The sequence below is a fragment of the Aspergillus lentulus genome, assembly GCF_001445615.1.
Source record: "Aspergillus lentulus DNA, contig: Alt09, strain: IFM 54703, whole genome shotgun sequence".
Classification (NCBI taxonomy): Eukaryota; Fungi; Ascomycota; class Eurotiomycetes; order Eurotiales; family Aspergillaceae; genus Aspergillus; species Aspergillus lentulus.
Window position 1 is genome coordinate 701,098 of NW_028322117.1, and position 25,418 is coordinate 726,515.

The following is a 25,418-nucleotide window of genomic DNA, read 5'->3' on the forward strand; positions in this document are numbered from 1 at the left end:
GTTGAATGCAAGTTATACTAGGAATTTGGAGAATTGGACTCTTTGATAAGTCAGCTCTGTAACTTCATCCCTGATACTACAATGGGAGGGAGGTTCTTGCCGGTAATCATTCTAGGTCATGCAATCAATTCCTCGAACCTTCCTGTTCAAAGGAGCTTTCAATAACAAGTTGGCCGTTAGCTTCAGGCAGAGGCATTGTTCATCAGGAGTAGCTCTTGTTCTTTTAAAAGTGCATCCAATTCATCGTCGTCGGGTGCTCCCAGGTTATCGAGCTGCTGCGCGACATCATCGTCATCTGTCATAAAGAGCCCCTCGTCTAATCCGCGTTGCCGCGAAGGACTTAAAGTGTCTTCAATGTGCATCCCCTCTGCATCAGACGTATGGTCACCAGCAATATCCCCTCTCGATCGTTTTGTATCCGCCATGTTGAGACCATCAAATGCTACAACAGGATCATCGGACCGACTTCCTGATGATTCGGAGGCTTGCAGGGCATAATTATGATTTTCTGACGTGATCTTTAGCTTCTCCTCGTCTATCCATTCCTTTCGCATCGCTTGTAAGCGTTTAGAGTGGCCGAGTCGCTCAATTATGGCAAGACCATCCGCGAACTTTGCACGGGGGAATAAGTCGTCAAGCCACAATTGGTAAAAGTTCAACAAGCGTGCCGCGTCGGAGAACTATAACATTAATGCGAGTTAGAAATGCAACACCGACAGAAATGGCGTTCTCTGCTTCGCCCACCTCATGCCCTTTCCCTTTGAATCTCAATTTCTTCTTGGCTGTGCGGCGCAACTTTGGAATACCAGGCTGTGACAGTAGACTTGCGCCGAATAGATTCAGCATTTATACCATGATTGAGCCTAACAAATTAACTTACCGACTCTCATCTAACTTTGCAACAGGTTGCCGCTTTTTGGTCACTTTGACCTCTTCGTCTAGGCCTAAACCGAGTCCTGATTCATCTCGTGTAGAAGACTGCATGGGAGCGCCATTATTTGGCATATTCGGCGTCTCCTGCCACAGCTCATCCAAGCCGAAGTCATAATCAAAAAGATCGTCTGCACGGTTTGGCGATGCTGGTCGATCGTCTTGTAGTGTGCCTTGATTCTCCATGACTCCAGATCTGTACTTTCGACCAAGCCAGAAGATATGACGTGTATCTGGAAATTTATGTCAAGATTGGGAGTTAGGGATTCAATAATGTCTTCAAACAGAGCAGAGTAAACTGCATTTGTTAACCTTCAGATTATGGAGCGGCCTAATTGGGATTATCTACGCGTCACAAGGCTCAGACGCGTTCTGGCATGGATGTCAATATATCGGTTTCTGGTTAGGCTCCGTATTGAATACACGACAGAAATATAAGGTACCTTACCTAAGGTACGGTAGGTTACCTTACATTTTTTTATAATACCTTAAAATATGTTACGCTCACCTGAAATTCTCTCCTTATACTCCATAGGTGTTCTTGGATATGCTTCTCTGGTCCATTACTTAGTAGTCCACAGTCACCTTCAACTCCCAGTACTCTTAAGTTAATGATTATCCAGAGTACTCCGTAACCTTTTAAGTCCTGCCACTGCATGCTGTATGATCACTGCGATTTACACGTTGATCTCGCAAGTCAACCATGACATAACTATGTACATTGCTTAGTAAGCCCAAATCTTCTACTAGTCCAAGAATAGTAAGGGTAATATTGGTGCTGCACCTCACAGTTCATCTATAGTGACAAACCGCCCATCCAGTCGACCAAAAGTGAACCTCAGGGCATATACACCCGCGGTACCCTCACAATGGCTGCTGAAGGCAAAAACGCTCTTATCCCTCCGAAGCGGGCTAATACCGACTACCCGGTGCGTTTAATTCATCTCCTATACAATTTCGCTTCACATTAATCGCTAACCTTGTGTTGCAGCTCATCGACTCTGATCCGTATGTCACTACCCTTCGCTCCAGCGCTCAACTGTGGAAGCAGATATTCACATCAACATAGGCACCTTAGAAGAGTTTTCGGATATGCTAGACCTTCTGATTATGCAATGGCTGGGGGTATGGCCGCTGCCTCCCCTCTCGCATTCTGGGCTATGGAGAGGGTAAGCCCTTCCCATGTGGGCCGAGGAGGCTTTGCTCCTGTCATGCGACTGGCGACAGCAATTGGTTTGATTGGCGGTCTACACATACTTTACCAGAGATCTTGCAGTACGTCGACGCAACTGAAACCCTCTGGTAGCACGCATTAACCCGAGCATAGACCGTTTCTACGGATTTACGGAAAATGCCCGAGAGGTCGAAATGGACATGAGGGAAATGGTCGACAAAGTCAAAAAGGGCGAGCCGCTATACGGTACATCACAAGTATCCTCTTACCTACAAGGTGTTGCGGCCAGGAATTCGCGGTACTCGCAGCTTTTTATCCATGTCCTTCCTTGGTTTAACATTGTCAATCACGACCAGGTAAGCCTTTCTATTTCTCATCACTGTCCTCAGAATATGAACACAGTTCGCAGTTCGCTAACGTACGGCAGCATGGTGTTGACACAGCAAAATATTATCAGCAAGCTGAACGTGAACTCGAAGCCGAGCGCTTGACGACAGCCGGCTCTCCCTGAGTCTTTGTGCTTGTAGAGTGTTGTCGAACCTTGTCAGTCCTCGACACTGAACATGTTTTGTGTATCCTTTGTATCCTATTGCTCTTCCCATGTACTCGAAATACAGCTACGTGAACAATCCCCTTCAGCAATATGGTGACGAAGTAGCAAGTTCGGCGGCGACTGCATGCCACCATTCCCGCCTAAGACGCAAGATTCAGAGCGTTATCCTCTTCGGGCATCGTCTTGAGTTCTCGATTCTTTTTTGGCCGTGGTTTTGGCGCTCGACGATGTCAGCAAATCTCTCAGATCGTGCATACTCCATACACTTTGGACGCCTACCTTTCTCATTCTCTTGTATATAAAAGCGCCTAAGTAACATTATTGCTTCTTTGCGGAATAATCCTCCATAGACAGGATATGGTGGGTCTACCGTGAAGCTGATATAGGTAGCAGTTTAGAAACGGGTCAGGTTTTCAAGACAGATATACTCACTCAGAATGCAATGACAAAATGCTTCCTGTGCCCCCGAATCTATCATTGGCGCAACCAAAATAGACTGCTCGTATTTGATACTGCCTTAGAGCGGAAGCACACATTACGCATGGCTCGACTGTGACATACAAGTCCGTCGAGCGGAGCAATGACTTGGGGTGGCTCCGGAGCATTTCTTCAATGGCGATGAACTCGGCATGTCTTGTACCCTAATGGCAGTGAGCTATAAAGAAGTTGAAACAAAGAAATGAAACAAGCCGAGGTCCGGTAATATTCCCACAGCACCATGATGACTTGCAATGTGCATTGTATGAGCAAGATAGAAAAATCGATGATGTCCCGATTTTCTCGACCCAGGAACCACGACGTACATTCATAGATTTGTTGGTGTCATTCATTCCAGCACCCACTATTCTATCATGATGGACCAACACGCATCCAACTGGCGTTTCGCCAGACTCGAGCGCTTTCTCGCCCTACACAGCGTATTTGTGAGCGGTGATGCAGCCTTCGGCGAAGTATCGTACCATCAACAAGGCTTGCTTCATAAAATATGCATGCCTTGAATCTTCCTGCTCTGAGTCGGAAAGTCAACGAAGTGATCATCATGAAAATTTCCTGTTTATAACTCACCTTGAACCTCCATTGCGCCAGGATATAGAGAAAGAGTCGGATTGGTAGATGCGTTGTTGCTTGGTGAGTGTGCAATAATATCTAGAAGATTTTACACAGGCGATATGAGCATATCCCGCAACTGTTCGACGTCAACTCCTTCTCATTCCTTCTGACCTGATACATCATCGGTAGCCTCCTAAGAGCGTCACAATCCGAAAAGCAAAAGAATATCAATGCAATCTGCACGACTTTGAGTGACACAATCATAAGTGGATGTTTACTAAGACCTTTCTGATGGAAAGCCCGATACAGCATCTAATGTGTGATGTCACAAACACTACACGCCATGCAGATAAGAATCCATTGTTTATGGCTGTGCCGCCCAGCAGGATGTTATTATTTATGATAATTTACTATCACACACAGACAAAGTGTACCTATTAAGACGATGTTTCGTACCTACCTAGGGGAGGTAGAATGGGTTATCCATTTGTAACATGGTAACAGATAACTAAGGGTACCTGTACACTACCTTACGGCGTCGTGCCTTACTTAGGTACACTGTTACCTACTAATACCTTACCTCTCTAGTGGGGCGCGTCCCTTTGATAAGCACTCAATTATCTTCAGCTTCTAACGACTTCAGTCAATGCTAGAGAGCTTTTGATGCTTTCCCTATTACACATATGGCGACCAATGAGTCGTGGGTTTCCTATCAATTCACCACTACAAACGGCTTGTCAAGGTCTGCGGAACCAGCTTCGTCGATTCTAGCAGCTCAACTTGCGCCGCACCTGGTGTCTCAAGGAAATAGTGCCCATGGTTACTTGACTAGGGAAACCTTCTCGCAGCTGCGTCAAGAGCTGGTTGATGGAAAATGTAGCCAACTGCGCCTAGATGACAGCATCGCAGATGCTAGCAAACTGATTTGCATCGTGCTGCAAGCAGGCATCGAGCCTTGTGTCAAGGGCGATAGGTCTCTCCCGGGAGATTTTGAAGGCCAGATACTAGACTGCCTGGATATCATTCAAACAATTCTTGAAAAGTCACCGCAAGTTTTGGGTGAAATAAGTGACCCAACCATTTTGGGAGAGAATGCGAACGTACCTCTGTATGCGTGGCTAACATTGCGATTGCTAAACTTGCTCAGCTGGGAGGCGAATAACATAGGAAAGAGAATAACCTGCATATTCTCCAGCATCACACGCCCTCATTATAAGCATATAACGTTATTGCCATCCTGCTATTCCGCTCTAGCACTCCTTCGAGCATGCACGAATGGTTAGTTGAATGATCAGACGTGAGTATGATTTATTTGGCTGATTGTGTCCCAGAAATCTTCCTTTCGCTCGAGAGTCATCATAACTTATTGAGACAGCATATGTCAGAGGCTAGACTATCGATACCGGCGGTGAAGAGTGCAATCTTCCTGACCCTGGACAATCTTAATCTTCCTCGAGGTCTTTTGAGTAAGAAGATTGCTCTCGGGACATTTCCCCAGACACTTACACTTGCTCTTCGATTACTGGGCTCCTTTGTCCCAAAAAGAGCATGTCATAGTCACACGAGCATCAAAGATTCTACCCTTCACCAAGACTTGGCTTGGTTCATAAATGGAATTGAACGTCTATGGAGAATTACCCATAGATGGGCGCGCACCTCGATAGATGATATTGAGATCAAGTCACGCATTTGTATGCAATTTACGTCCAGTCTACATATCTTTCGCTCACTCGAACCCGATATTTCCGGTCTCTTATCGCCAAGATCGGGTCTGGCATGTCCCTGGGTTCAGATCTTTAGCGATTTAGTCACATTGAGCCTGATTCAGATGCCTCATCTTCAGGCGGAATTGGGCCGGCTTCTTGACGGGTTGATCGACGCGTCTCAACATCGTATAGAAGTAGTAACTCAGTTAAGAGCCGCTCTTTTACCAACAATGACTGAGTTCAGGAGTAAGGGCACCGTTCAGTCTTTTGAGCCGGGGTTTCAGGTAGGCAAGCGAAAATATTTCAGCGATTATCTTTTGAAACTCACAAATTCAAATCTAGGCTGTGTTGCAAATATTAATGGGACCCATATCCGGAGATGAAAGTAGGAGTCTCGTCGATTTGCAAGAGCCAAATACTGCTGGTCAGACTGGTCAACAAGATGAAGTGGTTCAGCATGCTATGCTCCATGACATTGCGCGGCCACAAGAAGGCTCCGCCCGCCTTGACACAGCCCATAAACTTATTAGCAAGGCTTTTGAGCTATTGGGCTGTGAGGAATCCGTAAATGTTGGATACCTCAGTCGTGCTATCTCGTGAGTCAAGCATATCATGATATATCTTTTGGAGTGCTGACCACAGATGTGCAAGGGAGTCGTTCGTGGATCTCCCGGAACAAAAGAAATCCGACCTTTTGTATATGCTTGGCAGGATCGCATGTGCGATGGCTGGAAGCCTTTCAAGCTCGAGTAAGGCTGCTCCGGAAAGCTCACTATCTTGCAGTGTGTGTGAAAGTGAGAAAAGAGCGCTTGGTCCTGAGCCCGCTTCGAAGTGCCATGACGTTCATGAGCTATGTGAGATCTTCACCTTCGTTCTACCTAGACTTACACGAGCTTCCCATCTCAGAGTAACAGCAATGGACGCGTTGCGAAGGCTATTGATCCACGCTCCTCCGGAGTCTTCTTACCTGCAGCTGAAATCCTCTGTTTTCGGCGACTTCTGTTTGCACTCACTTCGAAGTTCGATTAGAGAACTGAGGATAGTCACTGGGTATGACCACTATCTCGCATTCTCCTTCTGATTATCCATTTGCCTTCATCTCTTTTTACATTTCACTCCCCCAACCATCCTTCTTCTTCTACAGTCGCCAAGGAGCTGATGATTTTCAGGCATCTGGTGACCTCTTTTGTTCGAAAGGATATCAACGGTGAAACTCGTCGAAGCAACTTTGTCGTCATACTAGAATGGCTGCGGAGCCTCTCTGAGAAGCAAGAACTCCCGCTGCATGAGACTTGCATTTTGACCTTGTGCCATATTGCAGAGTATGCCTCTTAACATCGAGTGAGTATCGTTTCTGAAGGCTGACCTGATCCCCAAAGGGTTTCCGACGATGAAGAGATGAATATCATTCTTCTTCGTCTACTGGAGTACTTGGGCCATCCAAATCCATTCATTTGCGCAGTAGCATACACTGAGGTATGTAGTCATTTAGTCATTCGTGTTTCGAGATGTTCTCCCCTTTTACCTCTTGGAAATTGACCGGCGACTGCATGCTTGTTTTAATGGTAATCTGCTAAGTTCCTCTAGCTTTCTAAACTTGCTCAGCATCTCTCTGTGACTCCTGCTGGTTTGTTCCGGCCTTTCTGGAGGACATTGTCGATAACGGTGGTGAAGAATTTCCAGTCCCGTCCTCACATGGCCGAGCAACTCTGTGATCTGCTGGGAATGAATGTAGATGATCTATTAAGATTAACTGAAGTTCACATCCTGCCATATCTTGTTCTCACTCGAAAACGAGACGTCATCACGAGGGTTGGTGCAGCCTACAAGGATGTCAAAACGCCTTTCGACATTTGCTCGGAGAAAAACAACCTTGCAGCGATTCTTGCTTTTTTGATGAGCCAACCATGGTCGGACCCGGAAGGTATGATCATGTCTGTTCTATCCGATATTGACTCCGCTTTCGGGGGACGCACTTTGGCGGAGCTCGTTAGAACGGAGCCAATCTTGATTGCTTGTGATCTGTTAAAAGGTCTTGGTGACTCAGGGAGTGAGAAAGGCGCACGGGCATGTGAGAACCAGTTCCTTCTTACATTGAGCTTTGTGCTAATCTGATAGACGTAGTTTCATCGAGCTCTCCATCTGTTGGCAGCCTTAGTTCCCCGCAAATCTACTGCTACATCGAAAAAGGCCAATTTGCTTTGCCATTTCATCGAGGAGCATGTTCTGGGTATAATCACGCAGTTCGCGCACGCAATTAACGACTTTCAAATAAGACAGCCTCTAATTGAAAAGAGGCGAAATATCTTGGCCATTGGTGAGATGATCAAAGTTGCCCGTGGCCATATCAGCAGCGCATTACCGCAGGTAAGTCGCTGTAGCTTTCAGTCAGTTTGAAGTCGGTAATTTGATCTAAGAAATGCAGATATGTGCGTGCCTGCGTTCCGCACTTAGCATCGAAGAGCTCAGTGATCATGCCTTTTCAGCCTGGAGCGTGTTGGTCAGCTCTCTGCACGAAGAAGAGCTCGAGCCACTCATTGATCAAACATTCTCAATTGTGATCAGATACTGGGACGCTTTCAACGATCAGAGCAAGAAGTCTGCCCAGGAACTGGTTGGATATATTCTCAGAAGCCACAGTGAACTTGTGCACACCAACTCCAGCACCATCCCCTCATTGGTTTCAATCCCTGCATTATCTGCGCTTGAAAGTGAGATCAGTAAGATGAAAGGGAAGATGGATGTTCGAAGTCAACTTTCGGCTTTTGCACGTCGCTGCCAAAGTGAGAATGCCGCTGTTGTTGAACAGGCGTTGAGAGAGTTATTGCCCTGTCTTTCAAGGCATGAAGAATTTTTGCATGAGTCTGTACTAAGTGAACAGCCTGACCCAGTCGTTGCACAGTTAACAAGGTCCTTGCTGGATTGCTGCGTCAAGTTCAATGCAGGTTGCGACAGCATAACACTTCTTTCGGCTCAATGTCTGGGTCTTGTAGGCTGTCTGGACCCAAATCGAGTTGATCCGGTCAAAGATAAAAAGGATATTCTCGTTTTATCAAACTTCGACAGAATGGAAGAGACCTTTGATTTCGTACTTTTTTTCCTTCAACATGTGCTGGTTCAAGCCTTTCTGTCGGCCTCCAATACGAGGGCCCAAGGTTTTCTTGCCTACGCTATGCAGAACCTGCTCAGACTCTGCAACCTCGATTCGGCCGTCACCCAGCGCTCCCGAGATATTCAAGCGGATGAAAAGTACCGTCGTTGGTCAGAATTACCTGAGACTGTGCGCAATACTTTGACCCCCTTTCTCACATCTAAGTATACGGTCACAGTCGGTGCCATAAGATCGCATTGCAAGTTCCCGATATTTTCCACAGAGCTGACACATGGCGACTGGTTGCGAAGTTTTGTGCAGGATCTGCTGCAAAGAGGAAGCGGTGACAACGCGCAGCTTATTTTTAGCGTTTGCAGTCGTATTGTCAAGGGTCAAGACATTTCAATCGCCAGCTTTCTCCTGCCATTCGCCGTACTAAATCGTATAGTTGGTGGAACCCAGGAGGAGAGGCTGGACCTCCAAAGTGAGCTCACAACCATACTCTCCCATCCACTTCCTGGAGCAAATAACCGGGTTCATGAAGCCGTCATACTATGCAGTCAGGTGAGCGTTCCCTTTTGTATCCTGAAAGTCTGTACATACTTGAGTTTCCCGCTTCTGACAATAGGACAGAGCGTCTTTGAAATTTTGGACTACCTTTCAAGGTGGCTACAGGGGAAAAAGAAGCTCCTCAACGGCCTCAAGAATCATGCATCTCATACTGGCCGTTCTCACAAGGATTCTCATCGAGATTCATTATCCGAAACATATTCGTCTCAGGTCAAAGCTGTGGAAACCTTCTTGACCTCGATACCTCCAGAAGTCATTTCGAAAAGAGCGGTCGAATGCAAATCATTTTCCAGGGCCTTATTCCATTGGGAACAGTATATCCGCCGATTCAAAAGTCAATCCGACAAGAATGACCACACAGGCGCTGAGCTTCTCTACCAACATCTCCAAGTGATTTACAGTCAAATTGACGAGCCCGATGGTATTGAGGGCATTTCGACTCATTTGCACATGCTGAATATTGACCAACAGGTCCTCGAACACCGCAAAGCAGGCAGATGGGTTACTGCGCAAAGTTGGTACGAACTGCAAGTCGAAAAAGAACCCGACAACGTTGATGCACAGTGGAATCTTCTTACGTGTCTTCGAGAGTCAGGGCAACAAGGTAATCTCCCAATAAAGGACTGCCATCAATGTTGGCGATAACTAATCAGGCTCAGATGCCATTATTGCTAGAGTTGACACGCTCAACTCAGCAGGCTCAACGTCGAGATTTCTTCCCTTTGTTGTGGAAGCGTCCTGGATCACAGGAAATTGGGATAAGCTTCGCAGTTACCTCCAAATGCGCTCACCGGAAAATACTGGAGACTTCAATATCGGGGTCGGATCGGCTCTTTGTGCGCTTCGACTTGGAAACAAGGCTGAATTCCGTAACATCATTCATGATCTGCAGCTCAGTGTCGCCAAATCGCTGACTGTGAACTCGGTTACTTCCCTACAATCTTGCCATGACAGCATCCTCAAGCTGCATGCCTTGACTGAAATGGAACTTATTTCCGATTGTGAGAGCAGCGAAAACAACTCGCTCACTTGTATACATGATGTGCTAAATCGGCGGCTTGACGTCCTTGGGGGATACATAGCTGACAAGCAGTACCTGCTTGGATTGAGAAGGGCCACAATGGAATTGACGTGAGATTCATTTCTACCATAAATGTTCATCTGAAGGATGCTGATATGAATCACATAGGCATGGTTTCATGGAGTCTGATATCGCTGGTTCCTGGCTTACTAGTGCACGTCTGTCGCGAAAGGGCAATTACACCAATCAGGCCTATCACTCAATGCTTCGCGCAGCTCGTTTGAAAGATAGGTCAGCTACTATTGAACACGCCCGTCTACTTTGGAAAGATGGTCACCATCGAAAAGCCATACAAACGTTAGAGGGTGCAATAGCTGCAGATGAATTTGCCTCAGACACGTCCTCATCCGGTGGGTTGAAAAGCGAAAAGCAACAGAACTTGATTGCTGCTAGGGTACGTACCATTGCTTATCCTCTGTGAAATGGCATGGAGCAACTGATATGCCCCAGGCCCATCTGTTACTGGCGAAATGGACGGACCGAGCGGGGCAGACCCAATCCGACGTGATCGTACAGAGGTACCGAGAAGCGATCAAACTTCACTCAAGGTATGACCGCACCATATCGGGGATTATCACACAGACTGACAGGGCAACAGGTGGGAAAAGGCGCACTACTACCTGGGCAAACATTACGACAAGATCCTGGAGTCTGAGAAGGCCAAACCCTTAGGAAAAGAGGCTCAGATATAGTAAGTGTATTCCTCTGATCCCCAACACTATGACTAAAGAATATTTCTAGCTTAAGCGGTGAAGCCTCAAAACTTGTAATTGATAACTATCTTCGCTCGTTGGCGCACGGGAACAAATACGTCTTCCAGTCACTGCCCAGAATTTTGACTCTTTGGTTAGAGCATGCTGCCACGGTTGATAAACCTTTCGACCCGAAAAGGGGTGATAATGAGTATTGACTCCCCTCCTTCCCATATCCACTTTCTCACTTGGAAAGACGCTGAACAATCTAGTAGAGAGTTCCAGACGCACACATTGAATCAACGGAAAAAAACTCTTGATGATATGCACTCGCAGCTAAAAAAATATCTAAACCGAATGCCCGCGGCGCTGGTTAGTCATTTATCCGCTCCCGGCTTCTGCTGAGAGACCTGCTTACAATAGCAGCTGTTCACTATCCTCCCTCAAGTGGTCGCTCGGATATGCCATCCCCATGCCACGGTTTACGAGCTCTTAACCAGGATTGTAGCGAAAGTAGTCAATGCTTTTCCCCAGCAAGGGCTATGGACAGTCCTTGCGGTTGTCAAGTCCTCCTCCAAGGATCGAGCTTCTAGGGGCATCAATTGTCTTCATAAAATCACTGTACGTGCGCAAAATCGCCCGGCTGAGGTCACATATTAAATAATTTCAAAGGAGGCAAGCAAAAAGTCCAGAACAGAATTACCCTTGGACATGCGGGGAATGATCAATCAAGGACAGAAATTCTCAGAGGAGATGCTCAAACTATGCACGGCACGAATTGAGGAGAAGGCGTCAAGGATCCATCTTGCCCGACATCTTGGGTTCAGCCACAAAGTTGCCCCTTGTCGACTTGTTGTTCCATTCCAGGCGATGTTGACTCCAAGTCTGCCGGCTAGCCATGAGACCGAATATTTGAAGGGATTCAGGGCTTTCCCCAGAGACCCTACGACCATTGATGGTACGCCTCAGACTCACTTGGGAGAATTGGTTGTGATATCTAACTCTTCACAGCCGTACTTGACGATGCACAAGTTCTGAGCTCACTGCAGAAACCCCGGAAAATCAGCATTCGAGGCTCCGATGGGAAAATATACAACGTCCTCTGCAAACCTAAAGATGATCTCCGCAAGGACCAGCGTCTGATGGAATTCAATAACACGATTAACCGATTTTTAAAGAGGGATGTGGAGTCCAGCAAACGGCGCATGTGTAAGTGCCATATCTAAAGCTTGTTGTCCAATGCTAAGGGATTTTAGATATCAAAACTTACGCCGTTACCCCCCTCAATGAGGAATGTGGTCTAATCGAGTGGGTTGACAATCTGAGAACATTGAGAGAGATCATTATCAAACTCCTCAAAGAGAGAGGTATCATGCCGAACGTATGGGAGAGTCCAACTACCCGTCGATTGATGTTAAACTAACACGACAACAGTATAACGAAATCAGACACTATCTTAACGAAGCATGCTCAGAGGCGTCAAAACTTCACTTGTTCACAACAAAAGTTCTGATGAAGTGAATATTCCCAATAATTTATACCCTTGATATCGATGCTCATTTCTCCCAGATTCCCTCCAGTTTTGCACGAGTGGTTTGTAGAAATGTTCCCAGAGACGGGGGCATGGTTTGCAGCACGGCTCCGTTATACCAGGTCCTGTGCAGTTATGTCAATGGTCGGATACGTCCTGGGGTATGCTGTCCTCGATTGCAGTCTCCGTATCTTCAATTATACTGACATTAGAGTCGCGCAGATTAGGAGACCGGCATGGCGAAAATATCCTATTTGAGGAAGGCACAGGTGGTGTTATACATGTTGATTTCAATTGCCTTTTTGATAAGGTAAGGTAACACTTTACGTTGTCCAGACACCCGAGACTGATTGTGATTGGAACAGGGCTTAACATTCGAAAAACCGGAATTGGTCCCATTCCGTCTCACCCAAAACATGATCGATGCTTTTGGGGCCTATGGGTATAATGGTTTGTTTCCTGAGTCTCTCAAGGATGAAGCGTTTGCTCAACTCTTGTTCTCAGGACCGTTCAGAAGGACATGTGAAATCAGCCTTCGCCTTCTGCGACAGAACGAGGATGCACTTATGACCGTGCTGGAGACTTTCTTACACGATCCAACCACAGATTTCATCGGAAGAAAGGTAAGTAGCTCGCCTACGATGATTTTCCTATACTGACGTGTCTCAAGCGTCGCACCCATGCAAGTGTTCCAGAGACCCCCGCTGGGGTGCTCGAGAATGTTCGCAATAAACTCCGAGGCCTTTTGCCCGGAGAGTCAGTACCTTTATCGGTGGATGGCCATGTTGATGAACTAATCACACAAGCAACAGACAAGAGAAACCTAGCGGCCATGTATATCGGTTGGTGTGCTTTTTTCTGAAAGAGAAATGATCCGCACATCAATGTCGATTTGAGACTAGTGCAGCTGTTCATGAGAGCAACTCATTCGTGCTTGATTGTAAGACTCATTATGCATTGATGATAGCAAAGCAGTTTACATTCCATTCAGCATAATAAATCAAGCCTTTTCTGAAGACTATTGTCATTAGGCCTAATAAAGCATGTAGGATGACCATGGCAATGCATGTGCACTTCAATAAGGGACTGAGGTATGGTACACAATATTTGTTTTTCCAGGTTATTTCCTCGACGCGTCCAAGCGATGAACTCGGCTCCTGCTCCGGCTTCTATCTTCATCGCTATGACTACTGTAACCATAACTGCTATAACTTGGACTGCGGCGTTTACGGTGCCTAGGACTGTCCACGCGGATGTGCGCTCTTCTCCTTGCTGGGGACCTAGAGCGCGAACCTGAGAAAGACGACAATGAGCGACGCCGTGACCTCGAGCGCGACAAAGAGCGCGGTCGGTATAAATCATGTCGCTCCATGGGCCGCGAGCGGCCATGCTTTCTGGGGGGCGTAGTCCTAGGTACATTTGAAGGAATACGCGAAGACCGGTGATCTGAAGGCTCTTTGTAGTCATACCTGCGACGGCCAGAGCCACCCCGGCCATTCTCTGCTGGTGGCGGCGAACGGGAGAAGGCTCTCCTAGGCAGCACGATTGAGACATTCAGAACGGCACCGTCTAATTGGGCCTCGTGCATGTGCGATATCGCTGCTTCTGCATCTGCAGGGTCGTGATAAAGAATATAGGCCGTGCCTCTATTTGTCATGACTGGTGGTGTAAGCTTATACGCATTTATACCACAAGTCCAGAAATTGGGTACTTACAAGCTCGGTTCATGGGAAGCTCAAGACTCTTGATATCACCAAATGAACCAAAAATCTCTCTAAGGTGGGCTGTGGTGACATTCTTGGTCAATTTTTCAACTATGATCTACGAGGAAGTTGGCTGTCAGTAAGTTTTTGGAGAGAGGGAGATGGAATAGGTACGATAAAATAAGAACAGACCTTTGAACTTCTTGGAAGCCCACTGCTTGGACTCGGTGTACGGCTGTAGCTCCTATTTCTGTACCATCGAGAATCACGGCTTGGGCTGCGACTACGGCTCGGGGATGACGTCCGAGAACGCGACGGAGACCGAGACCAGCTTTTCGAACGACGTTTGTCGCGGCGGTCATTGTCATACTGAGCGGATGGACTCCGGCTGACGGGCCTTGGACCTCCTCGAGGGGACATCGAACGCCGTGGTCGTTCTTTGAGTGCTTCGAGATCCATCTCATGCATTGAGCGACGTGGCGATCGGCCTTGAGGTGACCTGGAAGACATGATGTGGAAGTGACAAAAAGCACTTGGAACAGACGAGCATGGATAGCGTGAAGACGATGCCTAAACAGTGACAATGAAATATGAAGAGTAAGCTGCGATCGGGAGAGAAGATTGGCCCAATTCCACTGCAGGGGAAACCATACACTTAGTATTGGATGTCGGAAGGGGTTGTTAGGCGAAGGACGTCAGATATCTACGCATCTATCTACTAAAGCGGTTTGTCCATTAGCTAGCCATCATATAAGGCGAAATTCACACATTGTAACCATTTAACTCAATCTTGGACCTTATTTTTTAGTTTATCCTCTTCTCTGAATAGATTGTATAATAGCGCCATCGTTAAGATTAACATACAATATGATACTGGTTATGAAATAGGTACAAAAATAGATCATCTAGATTATCATTTAATTGAGGCCTAAGGATCTGATTTTGCAGGCTTTCCCCATCGTTCATATTCTTCGCGGACAGCATCTGTAATTTGTCTCTGCACTTGCTCAAGCGCATATCTAAAATGTTCCCGCTTCACGTCCTGTTGTTGGCCAGTCTCCTCTTCCTCATCTAATGCTGCATCACCTGCAGTTTCGCAAATGCTCACAATTTCCGCCCCTGAATAACCATCAGTGAGTTTGGCTAACTCCTCCAGGTCCACTTCGGGATGGACCACGGACTTGCGAAACCAGATGTTCAGAATCTCCTTTCTCGCGTCAAAATCTGGCGGGCCAATATACAAAATGTTATCCAGGCGACCCGGGCGCATCAGAGCTGGATCAAGCACGTCGGGCTTGTTTGTCGCAGCAATGACCAAGACATTTTTCAATTCCTCGATGCCATCCATTTCATTTAGTAGAGTGGTGAGCACATTGACACCTCCGTGAGATGAATTTCTTCGTGAAGCGATCGCATCGATCTCATCGAAAAATATGATACTCGGCCTCGCAGATCGAGCCTTTCGGAAAATTTCACGCAAAGCTCGTTCTGACTCGCCGACGTACATGCTCAAAATTTCAGCACCCTTGACTGCCAAGAAATTGAGACCTGCTTCGGTAGCAAGTGCTTTCACCATTAGCGTCTTAGAGCAGCCCGGGGGACCATAGAGAAGTATCCCCTTTTTACTCTTCACATTGAGTCGTTTCATCCGCTCGGGGAACTGCGTGAAATGTCAGCGAGTCAAGAGGAGCGCTAACGGGCCATTACTTACTTTAAGAGGTCTTTCCACGGCCTTTTGGAGACGCCTCTTGATATCATGCTGCCCGCCAATATCTGTCCACCTGACTTTCGGTGTTTCTAGGAAGACTTCTCGCATGGCCGTAGGACGAGTTTCCTGTAGAGCTAACATAACATCCGACTCCTCGATATCCAGATCAACGAGCTCAACACCTGCCACCTGGTCAGGGGTTGATGTAACGTCGCAGGGCCAAGTCGGCGAACGAGAGTGACATGACTGCCTCTGCCGCGCCTTACGGCATACAAGCTGAAGTAACGCAAACAAATCAGCTCCGACATAGCCGTGCGTTTTCTCTGCAATCATGTCGATGAGCGCCTCGTTCAATTGGCGTGATGAGCTTCCACAAATAGCCCGCAAGATTTCAGCTCGGTCTTGCGCTGTGGGTACCTGCATTTCAATCTCGATTGCCAGACGGTGGGGTGTCCTGAGTGTGTCATCGACGTCGTTAGGATGGCGAGTTGCCGCCACAACCAGCACAAGAGCACTTTTGGCCAGATCTAGACATTCACATAGTACTGATGTTAAAGATTGAGAATCTAGCGACGCTCGTTTAGGAGCAATGAAGTCGAGCTGATCAATTATGATGGCACTTGGCTGGCAACGTACTGCCTCTTGAAAGACATTGCGAACCTTAGCTTCCGCATCACCAATGTTTCGGCTGAACATGGATGAACCGAGACTAAACGTCTTTTTCCAACCTGCAGCTTGTATCTGGTGCAGAAGGGCAGATTTGCCTGTCCCCTTAGGTCCATATAGTAGGATACCCCTACTGTGCTCATAGAAAGATGGCATTCTGAATTTTTGCACCAAGTTGAAATCAGCAAGACTCTCATTGATGCTGTCGATCTGGCGAGACAATCCTCCTAAACCGGAAGGCTTTACTTGTATTGCCGCTGGCGCCTCTTCTGGGACGCCATCAAATTCATCGTCGATCTTGATTTCCGAGCTGTCGGTAAAGCGAAATAGAGTGTTCGCAGGATTCCTAGTCGCTGTCTTTATATTGGCAACTTTGAAACTTCTTCGCTGCCCTATTAGCTCCACGTCGAAAGTCAGACCAACAGCGACAAGTTCGCATCTCGAAAGAGGAAACCGCAAAGCAAAGGCCCAGTGGTCTTTTTCCTTGGGCGGAATGGGGCCGCCGTATCTCGTGAGGCGATCTACATCAGAGCATTCTGTAATATAGACGCGATCTATTCCTTCCAATAGATCTTCGGCCCTGTTGATAGATATCTTTTCTCCGACTTTTATTTCATAACAATCTTGGAATGTCCTCGAAGTTTGCACGACGGTACTCTGTATATTTTCGGCTGCGGTCCAGGCTACGGCGGTTTTTGGGCTTCCGCCGGGCGTGTTCACACTGCAAATGTCTCCTGCTCGAAGTTTGAGCGCGGCTAGGGACGATGATGAGAGAGAGATACGGAACGCATCCTTATGGTCACTCCTTGCTTGTTTTGACAACGGTCGAACAGTAAAGAGACGAGCGTCAGACATTTCAAGTGACAGAACACCGGGGGTTCACAAGAATATCAGTCTCACTCCAACTTTCGCTGAATCCAATGCCTGTTGACTTGACGGGACCAAGAAGGCAGATTATAAGATTGGACTCCTTCAACTTCTTTTTTCCTTTCCTTAAGTGTAAGTCCTGACATGGTCATTGTGCACATAACGAAGGAATTGCTGTAAGACATACTATAGTTCTGGAAAGGAGAAATAAAATTAAAAAAAATAGAAAATATAAAATCATGAAATCACCTTGAGGTACTGGGTTGACTGGTTAAAGTCTGCATAATAATGCAAAATGTTCTACCTTACTTCTATCTTACTCTATTTACAATAAAAACTTTTAATATTCCTTAAGGGAACACAGATTTCGTGATTAAGTAATACTTCCGGGTACTAATATCAACTTGTCAGGTGGGTCTGCTCAGAATAGCTCCGCCTTGGTCAAGCAAAAACGCTGGTTGTATGAATGTAGATTGCGGATTGTGTCTCAAAAACTGCTTCCATCAAGGAAGCCTGGTCTATGGAGATTTTCTTGGTTTATGCTTTAATATCAGAAATTCAAGTACTTATTTTCTTAGCCATACTTACATGAACGGTGCCGCGAAACTGAATTTGGTAACTCTTAACGCCAGGAATCAAAGAACAAATAGACCAGAGGATTGAAATACCGCCTAGCATATCTCAGTTGATGACTATGATAAAATTGGCAGATTTCAACTGTAACGAGGTCTTGGTCGCATGAAGGGTCTCTGGAGTGATTAACAACTGAAAGTATGGTAAAAGGAACAATGTCCCCCTGTGTAAAGGGTTGAGTTGAAAGATGACGCCAAACGAAAGGGAGCCCGAATTGGATTGAAGAACGTTAGGAACGAAAGCGCATGCCTAACAACATTTACCGCCAGTACTCCCAGACGTCCCCGATCCGTGATGGTCTATATTGACCCCCTGTGACCCCACTTGTTCAGACTTCGATGTATCCATGCCCTTTTTGATGGCAGAGGCGAGGCTGTAGAATGCTTTCTCGATGTTGATGTTGTTCTTGGCTGACACCTCAAGGAATGGGATGCCTAACTCATCAGCGAGTTGTTGGCCTTGTTCTGTGGAGACGGCTCGCTTTTCCTCCCAGTCGCACTTGTTACCAATGAGGATTTTGTGTACCCCTTCACTTGCATGTTGCTCAACATTTGAGAACCACGTACGTATATCTGGATAAAGTCGCAGCAGCAGTCAGCGTCAAATCACTATTTGAGAGTGGAAGAAACGTACTTTGGAAGGAGCGTTCATCCGTGACATCATATACAAGAAGTATTCCCATGGCGCCTCTGTAATACGCTGTTGTGATAGTTCGAAATCGCTCCTGACCTGCGGTATCCCATATTTGAAGCTTCACGCGTTTGCCGTCCAGTTCAATTGTACGAATCTTAAAGTCGATTCCAATCGTAGTGATAAATGAGGGGGTGAACGAATCCTCACTGAATCGCAGAAGACAGCATGACTTCCCCACGCCGGAGTCCCCGATCAACAACAGCTTGATCTATGACCACCAAAGCGATTCTCGGTTATCAAATAATCAGATTAAGAGAGTGGATTAAGCTTACCAGGAAGTCATAATTTCTTGTGCCAGCCATTGTGGTATCGTGGAATGGTATGAACTCAACTTCAAGAGAGCCGATATTTGGGTACGATTTCGATCGATATTACGGGGATGAACCTCCGTAGTGGTCGGTAGAACAACTCCCCTATCAAGATAATCGTACTTCCCCCGCCCGTCCTTCTTACTCTTGGTGAGTGTCCACAGAGAAGAGGCAGCCACCAAGAGGTATCAGGACTTTCGTCGGATTGGCGAACGTTGAGGAAATTAAGAAGATAGATTCCTGATCTGAAATATCTTGAGATTCCTGCCTGGCAGTCGACTGATCCTGTCCCGAAACTCTAGGCCCGAAATGATAGATAACTTCCAAAATATTCAACAGATTGGGTGAAAGATTACAGGCTAGTGTTATGTGGTTAGTCGGCAGCAAGGTAAGTCATCCAAAGGGTTATCCAGGGGGGCTATAACAATTCTGAGGAAGTTGTAATAGTGGTTTGTACCTACCTCTCTAGAAGCTGGGAAAATATACCTTGCTGACTACAACCTACATGTACAGATTAGTGCCATATCTCCAGCTTTTGCTCCACCAGTAGTCTAGATAGATTTCTATGTACATAACTCATTTTATATTCTATCTAATGAACAACTCCTTGCTTGCACTTAGGATCAATACCTCTCTATAACTAGTATGGATACCTTTATGATATATTAAATTATAACTTAATTGCAAATATTTAGGGGGTGCGTAATCCTAGGACCTATTAAAAAGCCACTACTGATAATACTCATTATCCCTTTTAATTAAGCGTAGCATACCCTTTCCAATACTTAGTCACTGATGGGTGATGTGCTTTATGCATATACCTCCACGAAATCCCCTTGCAAATTACCATTATAGGTTTATATTTTAGGTCTTATATGTAGAGAGATTCCGTGACACTCTGAGAAGCTGGGCGGATGTGAATTCATCTTATTAAGCCTAATATACAAAAGAGCAACCAGTATACTGTTTCTTACTTGATCCATCGAGAATATACCCATCCAATCCTACTTACAACCTGGGTTTGCCTCTGTATTCCGATATGTATATCTAGCAGGTCACCAATGTCTTCTTGAAACTCACGGAGATCAGCTCCTCTCAGAACTGTTGCTGCTTTTTGTAGGAGAATATCTGCACCACAGACTAGAAGGCCATGGTCTTTATAAGTTAGAACACCGCTATCAGTCGGTGTTGACAGGGTCAAAGTACGGTCGACATCCCTAATTCCAAATCAGCACGGATCGTTGGGTTGGCTCCATTTTGAATACCGCAAAGCATGTCGCAACTCATGTTTTCGCCTTCCTACTTGCAAGCCCTTGCGACTGCCGAAGACACCAAATGCCCACCTCAGGAACGCGTACGTGACCATGATCCCTGGGGTGAGGCTCACAAAACTGGCGCACGTCAGCTCTGCATGGGGTCAGTTCTTGAGAAACAGCCCATACCCGAAAACAAGCTCCTGGCTTTTCAGCAATGAATCGATTCCACCAATCGCTATTTCAACATCCACCTTCGTTTTCTGAATCTGGATCAGAAGAGCCCTTACTAAATCACCACGTACAGTTCCAATGAAGGGCTTCCGCAGATCTTTTTCGTATGCTCGTAGTACTGGGGTCAGATCACCCTCTCGAATCCTCGTGGTGAGGGTCTCAATCTGCTTCGCACCAAGCCCTTTCTCCGATTCGGGTTGATCGAGGACAAAATCAAGCACCATCCGCTCTAAGCTGGCCCTATCCGCCTCGAGACTATTCTTACTCATTAGTGCAATCTCGCTCTTTTCGTCATGTCGAATAGTCCCGATGAGTCTCCGCGTAGGCTCAACGATCCAATTACCCCAAAATTCACAAGCAGTTGATCCGATGTTGGAAATCCATCTTATGAGCTCGTGCTTCCGACTGCTTATCAATCTCAGGAAAGTGCTCGTCGAAAGCACCCCCACTGACAGCGGCAGCCAATAACGTACCAAGCATGAGGGACGCCCATGGTGATTGATTGCCCGCCTTGAAGAGGCGCTATAATCTGGCAATAATTCATCCAGTATATTGAAAAGCTGCGTGATAACATAATCGGGCGACTGGGGGAATTTTGTCATCTCCGATTGATTTCGAACAACTTCCCTTTCGACTGCGGTAAAAATTCTCTCCTCAAGCTCATATTCTGTGCCTTCATGTACCACCCTTTGCAAGAGAACCTTCAACGTGAGTACACCCCTGAACACAGCATCACGCAAGCGGTCATCAGTGGCGGACTCTGAGTCAATTTCTGTTTTGAGTATGGAGCATTGCCCCATGAGAAGGCCGATGCCGCTGGCGTTTCTCGTTCGCATCGCTTCCAATGCTTTGCATTTTTGTCTCATCTCAGACCTATGCGCAGTAAATGAAGAAAACAGCCTTGCGCGCAGCGAAAGCATCGCGCGTGGGTCAAGGCATCGGTACACTATGTCGTAAAATCTGGCCCACGAAACAGATGCTGTTGGGTTGACAGCTTTCCGGATACCGCCCTCTCCCGTGTACAAAAGAGACCGTTTCAGGAAACGCCATAGTCGATCTGGGGCCATCTGGACTGCGTATGCTCCGGTATACCAATTTGATCCTGAAACATCGGCCCAGTACAGCACCTCTTCACCGATACTGTGAGTATGTTCTAGAAGAACATTGATGGTTATGCCTAAAACCTGCAAAAATGCCTTCGCAGCCATGATCCACGAGATATCCAGCACATATGCGATAGTTTCATCAGGCAATTGCTGTCCCTTGAGTAGGGAATCAGGGAACTTGGAAATCAAGGCCCTAACCTGATCGGCTCGTAGTAACGGTTGAGATACAGATTGCACAGAAAGTGACTGGATCAATTTGAGCAATGTCGCTATATCCTTCGAAGCTTCATATGGGTATTCAGATAGTATATGGGTAGGACTAGGCAAATCATCATTGACTTTCTGTTGCACTCTGTCGAGCTCTGCGCTTAAGTGATGAATGTGACTACTGATTGTGAGCACATTTCAGGACTGGTTGCAGCAAAAGTGACAAACCGTTTTATGATGATCATAGTGTATCTGTGTGTGTGCAATAACTCCGCGAGTTATGTAGACTACAGTCATAATAACAAAGCTTAAAAGGTAGGACGACATGGCGTCATACATACTAGACTGCCTGCCTTATTCTCAAAGGCAAACAATACAAACTTCCAGTACCTGGATAGTACCCTACAGGTGAATGTGCTGCTATCCAGCGCTAGAATTATGAGTTTATCTCTGATCAAGTGGAGGGAATCCAATTATTGAATACTAAAGATGCTCTACTTATCGTGCTGTCGGGTATAAGAAATCAACGATTAAGAATCTCACCTACAGATTATTCAAGTTATGTTGTAAGGCAATATTGTTATGTCACATTGATATTGGAGTTATTCTGCTCTCCAGATGTCAGCAAGACTCTCATTGTACTTTTAAGATGATGGAAAAAAAAAAAAATAACTTGATATGTAAGGATCTATATCTTGGCCCGAAAATAATAAGGCAGAGCTGCACAGAGGTCTCTGATGATAGAAGCGTATAGGGATTAATAAAATAAGGTACTCCGCAGAGATTGTGGTACTTGTTTTCTACTGGCTGTAATCTACGCAGTGCCCTAGAAGGCTTAGATAATCTTCAACTTTTTGGACGGCCAATAATAGAGTAACAGTTATAGAGAGCTTTGGATCTCAGGGGTGAGAAGGGGCTAGGCAATAATTTGCGAGCCTAAACAGAAAAAGTTAAGAAAAAGTCTCGCCACCCCGGCAATGGATATCCTGGCCGACCGTCCGGCGTGTTTAGTAACCACTAGCTCTCCCTCCTGAAATACCATCACACCCTCCAACAATAATTCTACCGGTACTCGAACTCCGTTTGCTTGTTTTCTTATTGATGGAAGAATAGATTTCAACGCCCAGCCGTCTCTCATACCAGGATACAGGTGCGATATCAAATACAATGTGAGTTGCTCCTCCCCTGTTACTGGGTTCGACCACAGTTTGGTCCTGACAATGTACAGGAATTCAACACTATACTCGATATCTCCTGGGACTTATTGGGAGCAATATGAGGAAGTTTCCCGACATAATGCACATCTCAATGTTGTGGAGAGACTTTGGTCCGCGTGGTATGCCTGGATGCAAAATGATGTTCTTGCAACAGGCATCATGTCATTTGTGATGCATGAGATTGTCTATTTCGGCCGTTCTCTTCCCTGGATATTCATCGACACTTTGGGCTTGTTTAAGAATTATAAAATCCAGAATGTAAGTGAATTCGATCTCAATGCTTATCGCAAGGCCCTAACTTGCTACTCAGAATAAAATTCCTTCACTTAGGGAGCAATGGGATTGCGCCAAGTTTGTCCTTCTTAGCCACTTCACTGTGGAACTTCCGCAGATTTGGTTGGTTTCTCGATTTAACCGGACTCCATGTTTGTTTCTAACAGTATGTCCGCAGGCTTTTCCACCCCATGGCTCAGTTCTTCGGTCTGTCTACGTCGGTTCCTTTTCCCTCTGTTTGGACCATGATGTACCAGATCGCCATTTTCTTTGTTCTTGAGGATACATGGCATTATTTCTCTCATCGCGCCCTCCATTGGGGCCCTTTGTACAAGGCTATCCATAAAATACACCACCAGTATTCGGCACCCTTCGGTATGGCCGCCGAATATGCGTCGCCTATTGAGGTTATGATTCTTGGGTTTGGGACCGTTGGATGCCCCATTCTTTGGTGTGCATTGACTGGCGACCTGCATATCTTTACGATGTATGTCTGGATTGTCCTACGACTCTTCCAGGCCATTGATGCGCACAGCGGCTATGAGTTCCCTTGGAGTCTTCATCATTTCTTGCCTTTTTGGGCTGGAGCTGATCATCATGATCTTCACCATGAGAAATTTGTCGGCAACTATTCGAGTAGCTTCCGGTGGTGGGATTATCTTCTCGACACTGAATACACGCCTGAAGCTCTCAAGCGCCGGAGGGAGGGCAGGATTACAAAAAAGGCTCAGTGAGCACTGCTGTCATTAAACCATGCCAGCCTTTACCCTCCTGCTTGGGACGCATGCCAACTGCTTTATGGTCCTGTGCTATAGGTACCAGTTTGAGAGGGAATCATCATTTAATCCTCTTTTGATATCATTATTATATCATGTGTGATGACTGTGGTTGCTAGGTACATGAACCAACTTATTTAACCTAGCAGTCATTCCATCTCATTTATTATTTTTAGTGTTCTGATTATAATCTAGTGTTTCATTAATTGTCTTCTTTTAATGTATATATATCAATGAGTTGACATGATATAGATAGAGAATAAACATACAGGCTCCATGCTCTACTGATATAGTATTTATAGACCTCTTACTTAGGTCTAGTACTGTAGTTGTATATAGTACTAGAATACTAGATTATCTAGTTTCTAACTCCATATCTCTTTTATTAACTTTTATATACTTGAGGTACCTAGCTATGATATAGCCCTTACTGTCACTGGCTAGAGGCCTTAGAAATCTATGGCCTAGATTTGAATGGTAAGAAATTATTAAAGAGTTCTAACTAGGGCAGCAGCAGCTAAATATAAAAAGGAGTATATAAATAGTAAGGATAGGGTAGTGATACAGCGACACCCTCTTGGATAGGGTAGTGATACAGCAACACCCTCTTGGATACAGCGACACCCCCCTTACTAAATTAGGTAGGTAAAAGTCATGTGATCATTGCGAATTCAACATGGAACTCAGCAGAGGATAAAAATAATTTAATTTATCATATAAATTTAACACAGATTAGCAGAGGATCAAAATAATTTAGTTTGCTATATAAATTTAATAATAGGATTCACATTTTAACTCCTTCTAATTATATAATCTAATCATGCTTGATTTCCTCTAACCAGGGGCCTCTACTAAGAGTCTAAGAATTAGATGATGCTAGTTACAATATCACCTCTACCCATCACTATGCAAGTATATCTATAGCCCACATCTTCCTTATTAGTATTAATATCTGGGCTTTCAATATCTTAAAGATAGGTATTAAAAGTCACTATAGCAGGCAATTACAAGCCTAAGATTATTAATACTATAGGAAAATGATATCTTTAACTTAATTACAATGCCTAAGCCCTGAGCCTAAGGCTAAAAACACTGATCACATGCCTAGGAGAATCCACTTTTGCAGTAATCACATGACTATTACCTACCTAATTTGGTAAGGGGGGTGTCACTGTATCCAAGAGGGTGTTGCTAGGCTGGCTGTTGGGAAGGGAAGGGAAGGGAATGGGAATTCCCACTGCTAGGTCCCCTCCCATTTTACCCTTAGCTATGGGAATCCTATCCTAATACCTTAGTTCTATAGGAGTCCCTAGAGATTAGGGATGAGAAGGGAATCTTCCTCCCTTCCTATCTTACCTATTATTAGGAATTCTGTTATGGTAGATGTGCTCATATG

General features: G+C 45.7%; 5 protein-coding genes across 5 annotated transcripts; 2 read left to right on the top strand and 3 right to left on the bottom strand.

Moving 5' to 3' along the window:
- Positions 1-182: 182 nt before the first annotated feature.
- ALT_5085 (Chromosome segregation in meiosis protein 3) lies at positions 183-1,116 on the bottom strand (the record flags this gene model as incomplete). The annotated part of the gene is made up of 3 exons (XM_033564151.2): positions 183-680; positions 745-823; positions 881-1,116. 3 exons carry the CDS (start codon positions 1,114-1,116, stop codon positions 183-185), a joined length of 813 nt encoding a protein of 270 aa, XP_033420042.1.
- A 683-nt stretch (positions 1,117-1,799) lies between these two features.
- Positions 1,800-2,615, top strand: ALT_5086 (putative NADH-ubiquinone oxidoreductase 21 kDa subunit; the record flags this gene model as incomplete). The annotated part of the gene is made up of 5 exons (XM_033564150.1): positions 1,800-1,859; positions 1,922-1,938; positions 2,000-2,205; positions 2,258-2,460; positions 2,532-2,615. 5 exons carry the CDS (start codon positions 1,800-1,802, stop codon positions 2,613-2,615), a joined length of 570 nt encoding a protein of 189 aa, XP_033420041.1.
- Positions 2,616-15,009: 12,394 nt separating this feature from the next.
- On the bottom strand, positions 15,010-17,310 carry ALT_5087 (putative AAA family ATPase; the record flags this gene model as incomplete). The annotated part of the gene is made up of 3 exons (XM_089599858.1): positions 15,010-15,741; positions 15,793-16,389; positions 16,450-17,310. The coding sequence occupies 3 exons, from the start codon at positions 17,308-17,310 to the stop codon at positions 15,010-15,012; spliced, it is 2,190 nt and encodes a 729-aa protein (XP_089455735.1).
- An 894-nt stretch (positions 17,311-18,204) lies between these two features.
- Positions 18,205-22,001, bottom strand: ALT_5088 (uncharacterized protein; the record flags this gene model as incomplete). Its single annotated transcript, XM_089599859.1, has 9 exons — positions 18,205-18,527; positions 18,589-18,856; positions 19,969-20,173; positions 20,222-20,347; positions 20,399-20,478; positions 20,515-20,698; positions 20,799-20,965; positions 21,016-21,934; positions 21,985-22,001. The coding sequence occupies 9 exons, from the start codon at positions 21,999-22,001 to the stop codon at positions 18,205-18,207; spliced, it is 2,289 nt and encodes a 762-aa protein (XP_089455736.1).
- A 1,131-nt stretch (positions 22,002-23,132) lies between these two features.
- On the top strand, positions 23,133-23,980 carry ALT_5089 (sterol desaturase family protein; the record flags this gene model as incomplete). The annotated part of the gene is made up of 3 exons (XM_033564143.2): positions 23,133-23,231; positions 23,284-23,369; positions 23,425-23,980. 3 exons carry the CDS (start codon positions 23,133-23,135, stop codon positions 23,978-23,980), a joined length of 741 nt encoding a protein of 246 aa, XP_033420034.2.
- Positions 23,981-25,418: the final 1,438 nt, after the last annotated feature.